The sequence below is a fragment of the Clavelina lepadiformis genome, chromosome 5 (genome assembly GCF_947623445.1).
Source record: "Clavelina lepadiformis chromosome 5, kaClaLepa1.1, whole genome shotgun sequence".
Classification (NCBI taxonomy): domain Eukaryota; kingdom Metazoa; phylum Chordata; class Ascidiacea; order Aplousobranchia; family Clavelinidae; genus Clavelina; species Clavelina lepadiformis.
The window spans coordinates 13,338,712-13,345,386 of NC_135244.1; the positions used below are offsets into that span (position 1 = coordinate 13,338,712).

At 34.8% G+C, this 6,675-nt stretch overlaps 1 protein-coding gene across 1 annotated transcript; it reads right to left on the reverse strand.

Annotated features, from left to right (window-relative positions):
• Positions 1-585: 585 nt before the first annotated feature.
• Positions 586-6,202, reverse strand: LOC143460544 (protein MAK16 homolog). Its single transcript, XM_076958103.1, has 8 exons — positions 6,006-6,202; positions 2,955-3,004; positions 2,501-2,619; positions 2,167-2,383; positions 1,949-2,003; positions 1,701-1,883; positions 1,190-1,249; positions 586-963 (listed from the first exon to the last, which is right to left on the reverse strand). Exons 1-8 carry the CDS (start codon positions 6,018-6,020, stop codon positions 829-831), a joined length of 834 nt encoding a protein of 277 aa, XP_076814218.1. The 5' UTR covers positions 6,021-6,202; the 3' UTR covers positions 586-828.
• Between the last annotated feature and the right edge of the window lie 473 nt (positions 6,203-6,675).

Genomic DNA, 6,675 nt, shown 5'->3' on the forward strand with positions numbered 1-6,675 from the left:
AAATCTTGCAATAGAATGTTGAAATGAAGAAAATCAATTTTGGGCCAGGCTTACGCTTACCTAAACGTGCAAACTGGAAGATTTTAACGCCCAATTCGGTAATCGTCGCACTAAAACATGGCTCTAGCGTTCACAACCCTGTTCGCTAGATAGCGGCAGAACACTACGTTCATTTGGCCGAAGAATTACTGTTTTTTCTCTTCATTCCCTGTTTCCATTTCGAGTCGGTCGTTTTTTTAGACAAGGAACCATACAGAAGCTCTTTTAAGACGTCTCACTCCGTCAAATTATGCCTGTGCTTGGGCACATGTTACATATGAATAAAATAATATCAAGTTAGCCGCAGTGGTGTACCATGAACAGCTCAACAACGTATGTATAACGTAATATCTTGCCTTGCGCTATACTCCTATCTCAAGTCCCGGACTACTCTCTCGAGAGGATATAGCGTGTTCTTAAGAGCAAGTTTTCGTTTGCAAGTGCAAGAACAAGGTTAGAATTAAAAGTTAAGATTCTCGAGCAATTTACGACTAATAAGTGATAGATGCTCGCTCACAAGTTGGCCATTTCTACATATTGTTCCACTACCATATTTTGACGTTTAATGAAAGTAATACGTATTCACATTGATCAGCCAACGGTTACAGTTAAGTTGATGTTTAAATTAATTTTATGCAATCGACTATTATTTTATTTGGGACAGCACATCGTTTCTGGGTCTGGGTCCCAAACACCACAATACGTTGAAACATTTTTAGAAGCGCAACACTTCACATTCTTCCACTTTCGCAACTAGTTTATGCCAAACACTGCCCCATGCATGTAATCTTAAGTGGCATGTTTAAGCTTAGTTCTGTTCTCCGTTTCTAGTTCGTATTCTATTTCAACCCTCTGCCTCTTTTTCTTGATTGGAACCTTTTCGAGTTCTTCTTCAGCTGAAGACTCCGACAGTTCATTCATGTCCTGTAAAAAATATAGTTAAGCCCGGCTAGTTTGTCTAGTTCAAGAAATCGAAACACTTAGCAAATTGACATGCTATGTTATCTATCACAAAGCGTTGGTAATCTTCATTACCATTTAAAGAGGCTGCTATCGGTGTGGACTAGAGTAGAGTAACATACTGATACTGTAGGTTAGCGATTACCATAACTTTTTTTGAAACCCAATAAATGATATGGTACTGTTTTACCTCCATATCACTTGCTTCTGATTCCTCAAAATCATCTGCATCCACAAATTCACGTTCACTCTGAAATGCATATGCCCTTTACATGTGGAACTTGCATCAAATTAATGTATAAAGCTATAAATCATGAAATAATGAATATAACTAGACAAACAGAAATATTTCTTTTCTTAAAAGATACAGCTCAATATATTTGGTTTGGAGATGTTTGCCTACGATGCTTAATCTTGTTGGAAGTGTAATTAATGCAAAGAGATGGCTGAAATACCAGGAGTCTGTGAGTGCAAACGTTGCTTATTCCCATGTAGTGGTTTCACTTGCACGCAGATTTTATTAATTAATCTAGTAATTTTGACTAAAGCTTTCGTACATCAGACTAATTGGTGTTAGGCATACATGAAAAATAAAGAATGTAAACTGAGTGTCAATGGGCTCTTCATCCTCAAACTAAGAAATGTCATAATACAGTGATTATAAATCAAGTAGATGTTAAGTTAGAACAATGAAAACAGACCTCTGATTCTCCTTCCTCTTTTTCATCCTCTTCACTGTCACTTTCAGCTTCTTCTTGCTCCATGGCTCTGTCAAAAGCAGTGGCCGGAAAATTGTAAATATCGCCATACGTTCCTTGCTTCAGTCTTTGCAGCAACTCCTTTTCAATTGCTGTGTCAAGTTGTGCAGCTACCAACGCTTTTTGCTGAAAAATGATTTACCTATATCAATAATTTTCTAAAATAAATTCAGGCATGTCATACAACTTACTTCCCTCTTTGCTTCCCTTCTTTCAACTTTACGATTAATAGGAACCAGCTTTTTTCTACAAAATGGATTAAGTGAACATATTTAAAGAAACTAGTCATATTTAATGTAAATCATGCAAATACTATGCAAATTCCACAACTGCCTATTACCAATTTCAACAGATTTATCACAATACAAGAAAATTCAACTACTGTATAACAAGGAAAATTGTTACATACTGTCTTTTCAATGTAAGTCGTCTTATGCGAATCAGATACTGATAAATTTTAGTGTATCGCTGTTTACACTTGTGTCGTAAAAAGTATGGCCAGTAAATCAAGTTTTCATCAATCTGCTGCAAAGCCTTGTCATAATTTCTTGACAGTTTTACTTTTTCCCATAATCTTGATGGGAAAGCGGCACGTTCAATTGTTTTCATGTAGAGATAACACACGCCTAAAGCATCAAACAATATCTTAGGGTCACCTTCTGTACATTAATTTATCAACTACTGTATCAGTATAACTAATTGTTAATGATATAACACACGCAAAGCATTAATAGGTTAAGTACCCTTTTCTTCGCGAATAGTAGCATATTGACTGTTAGCAAGTGGACATGACCTTCGGTTGCACAGTCCTGTCACATTGTATTCATTTTTACAAAATCGCTGGGTTTTTGATGTTCTTGTTCTACAAATTTAAGGAGCTAGTTTGTCAGATTTATTAACAAAAATCCATGAAGTATGCATATAATATATATAAATCTTTGTGACTGATTCAGAATAATTACAAATTAAGTGATGGATTGAAAATATAATTATCCAAGCTGTGGCATGAAAATAAACGGTGATGACACAACTCTTATTCCTACTAAAACGTACAGTAAGTCTGCAATTCAATAGAAGAAACAAAGTTTAGCTGGTTTTAAAAATGCAAAATTTAGTTGACAAATATGACACTGAAACGAAGACTGACAAAACAGAGTTTAAACATTTACTAAAATGTGTAACTAAATGTGCACTTGCTTGATCTTATATGAGCAATGTTTGGTTCCGCCAATTACATCCCACAGAACCTGCAAAAATGAAAAAGTTTGTGAAAATGTTCGAGAAAAGGATAAAAATTTTATATATATGAATGCCTGATTCATTTTTGGTCGTGTTAACATTTACATTTATGTCCAGTGCCACATTTGCACATTTTGAAGAAAAGTACACACACAGCACTACCAGACTTTGGTAAGATTTTGCGTTTTTTTTAAATTCCATGACACATTAAAACGCTTAAAGTTTCTCTAAATTAAATTTTTAATCTCTGACTGGTTTCTTATCGCGTCAATGTAAGCACAAAGTTTCATTTCTGGAAATCGTTTGGTAGCTTATAGCCCTATAACGTACTATAAAGACTTGTTTAAGCATAAACTATTCGTTCATTTTTACTTAATAAAATCATGTGGAAAAGTGTTTTAAGCGTAACAAAATGCGTTTATTTTTGACAAAATCTGCAGTGTAAGAAGTTAACAGCGTCCCACCCGCTTTACAACAAACTGTGTGTCCTTAATTTAAACCCTGCAACTTGCAGCGCATTCTGGGTAAGGAATGTGGATTGTTCTCTTCGCCTCTTTCTTCTTGAGTTTGTTTTTCTCTTTTAACTCCTTGGCGAACGTTATGTTTTCTGCACAACGCGATTTGACGGAAAGATGCTAAGTTAAATCCGAACGCTTGCAGTTTGAACTTCGGATTTCGTATCTATCGTTTATTTCTTGTCATTTTGAACAAAGTATTTTTGTTTCAAAGTAATAAAATATATTATTTTGTTAAACGTTGAATATTTGGGATTAGCAGAGACACATTTTTTTTTGTGAAAGTGACAATTAAGCCTATTTTCCAAGGTTGTGTTCGCACGATCTGTTCTCGTAGGTAGGGTCATTTACCATTGTTGTGTCGGGTGTCCGCATGAAAATATTTTAATTACGTCGAGCGTTTTCAATCGTCAACAGTGAACGTTCTACTAAGCATTAATGCATACATACTTTGCTTTGATTGGGTGGTCGTATTTGTCTTTAAAAAAATGTCGTATTACCAATTTTCCAAATAAAGAAGAGTACGACTCCTCGAAATTGGCTAAATTTTTTTCTAAAGAACTGATTACACTTTTCGTATATCAAATTTAAGCAACGTGGAACATCTTACAATTACAGTTTTACGCCGTTTGAAAGAATTATTTAGCGTAAATTTTGCAATTACTTAACCGCAAAACTTGACATGCTCTGTTTTGTGCATAGGGTGAGTTACTTACGTGATGTCACACCGCACGCCCAGTTGTTTTGCTAAGCTGGTGCCTATGCACACACATATATGTACATTTTAGAAAAAAGTCAAACCATGTAAGTATGACCATCTGTTATATACTTCTTTTGGTGAACAAACAATTGTAAATTCCAATATATTGTAGGCGCTTTAGCACTAGCCGATGTTCCTTTCAAACAATCTAACAATCAACAAGTTTTAAAACCTTAAGTATCGGAAAGTGAGATATGTTCACGTTTTAGATTCAATCAACAAACACAGTTGAATTTTTAGGTGTGCAACGATTTATACTAAACAAAACAAGTGGGCCTCCCTTGTAGTTTTGTGCTCCTACATGAAGGGCTGAATGGGAAGGAGTTATAACTTATGTTATAATAATTCAATATACTAGTGGTTCTCAAACTTTGCGTCGTTTTAATTTTCCAAGACCGTCACACAATAATTCTGTTTGTTAGCAAACCTTAATATCAGCTCATAACAATATATAATTTCGTCACACAATAATTTACTATCTCATGGCACATGAATTCGAATTCTCCCAAAATTCGATAAACTTTGCGAAAGTAAACAAGCCCAAACATCACATTAAATGACATTCTTTTTTATTTATATTCATTTTTTGTTGTATCATATTTGTTTTCTTTTTTGGACATTCAGATTTCATTTTTGTTGTATCAGTAAATACAACTTTGATAATATGCGTCTTTATTAGATTCTTACCGCTTGTGCGTCACAAGTCCGGCAAACTTTTCCAAAGACGTCGCAACGAAAAAGGTTTGAGAATCACTGCAATATACCATCCCGATAGGAGAGTGCAAAATAAAGAAGACCGTTGGAACTATAGACGATTTTCAAGTTACTGTCTGGGTGGCAAGATTTTATCCACCGACTATATTTGACAATGGAAATTGTAGACCCACTCTGATTGTTTTTTTAAATTGCAAACATATTAGTCATTGGATTGTAACAATTTAGCTCAGGTACATAGCATATGAATTTCTTTATACGATAAAGAATAAATATATTTTAATTGTATGTTTCCTAATTTTTGTTTTACAGTGGTTTGAGTTGCAAGTGCTAAACTTATTCGATATGACGTCTAGATACATGGTCAGTAAAGCATGTGATGTGAAATGCATATGGTACCTGCAGCACATACAATAAAAGTAATTCAGTAATTTTTTTACCGCAATTTTTAAATTATCATTTAGGTCAATTTTTTGAGCTTTGCTTGAAAGTTAAGGCAAAATTACGTGTATAACGTGCCGTAGGTATCTGGTATGGTAGATATTTGGTATCCGCAGCATGTTTGAATACAATAATTCGGTTTGTATTCTAGCTGATTATTTTAAACTTTGCTTGACATGCAAAATAAAATTAGTCTATGCAATGCGCCGCAGGTAACACACTAACTCTTACGCATATTACGTTGCATGCTTCGCTGACCACATATCAGGACGTCATATCGAACAAGTCTAGTGCCTAGGATTCAAACCAATGTAAAATAAGAACTAGGCAACATCTTTTCAATTTTGTTTGATAACCTAAAGGAATTCATATGCTACCTACCTGGGAGCGAAATCTTTACAATCCAATATCCAGAATGCTTGTAATTTAAAAAAAGAATCAAAGTGGGTTGACAATTTCTGTTATCAAGTATACGCGATCAAAAAAATGGCAGCGTTAACTCCGAATGGGTCTATTGTCACCAAATTAAGCAATGGCACCGTGAAAAATAATAAAATTTATTTAACATAGCCTACTTACATCATCGTGCTGCATTTTTTCTTTTTACTGTTATTGAGTTAAATCCACTGATCCATACAATGATACAGGTTGACCGGCTAGCTAAAGTCAATCCACCAGTACTGTACGCTTTTCGTAAATTGAATTGTTAAGATAAGCTATTTCATTCAGAAGCAACTAAAGAAAAACAGAACTTCACTAAGTACATGACACAGTCCAGAAAAAAAACATAAATAGGTTAAAAACGGAATAACCAGCATTAACGTCGTTATGTTAACTGTGTCCAACATCAAAACACATGTCCCATCACCACATGCCCAGGTCTCTCCGGTCTGTAAGCATTTGTGTCCACGAGAAATGTACTCTAGGATCACAAAATTGTGCGCCACCTTAAGTTTGAGTACTGTACAAATACACAACATAACGTATACATGTATTTTAGGGTTGTTGGCTATTGCATGGTTTTTTTCGCTAGTAACTGTGCGGAGCGGAAGTTACAATGATAACCGTGATAGTTATAGCACAATAAAACACATACTCACGAAAAATTAACGATCAAGAAAAAGTGGCAAAGCCCAAGGGCTTAAAACAGGCAAGATAGCAACGACACAATTGTGCTAAAAGATAGTTGATCATGGTCACCAAACCAACAAAATAGTTCCTAAGTTTAAGAAATGTATACGAAATATTG

Bases quoted from the DNA above. Each gene is read 5' to 3' on its own strand.
- LOC143460544 (XM_076958103.1), bottom strand. The intron at 2,620-2,954 runs GCAAGTGCACAT...TTAAATTTGTAG, and splicing joins CATTGCTCATATAAGATCAA to AACAAGAACATCAAAAACCC. The intron at 2,004-2,166 runs GTATGTAACAAT...TCCATTTTGTAG, and splicing joins CGACTTACATTGAAAAGACA to AAAAAAGCTGGTTCCTATTA.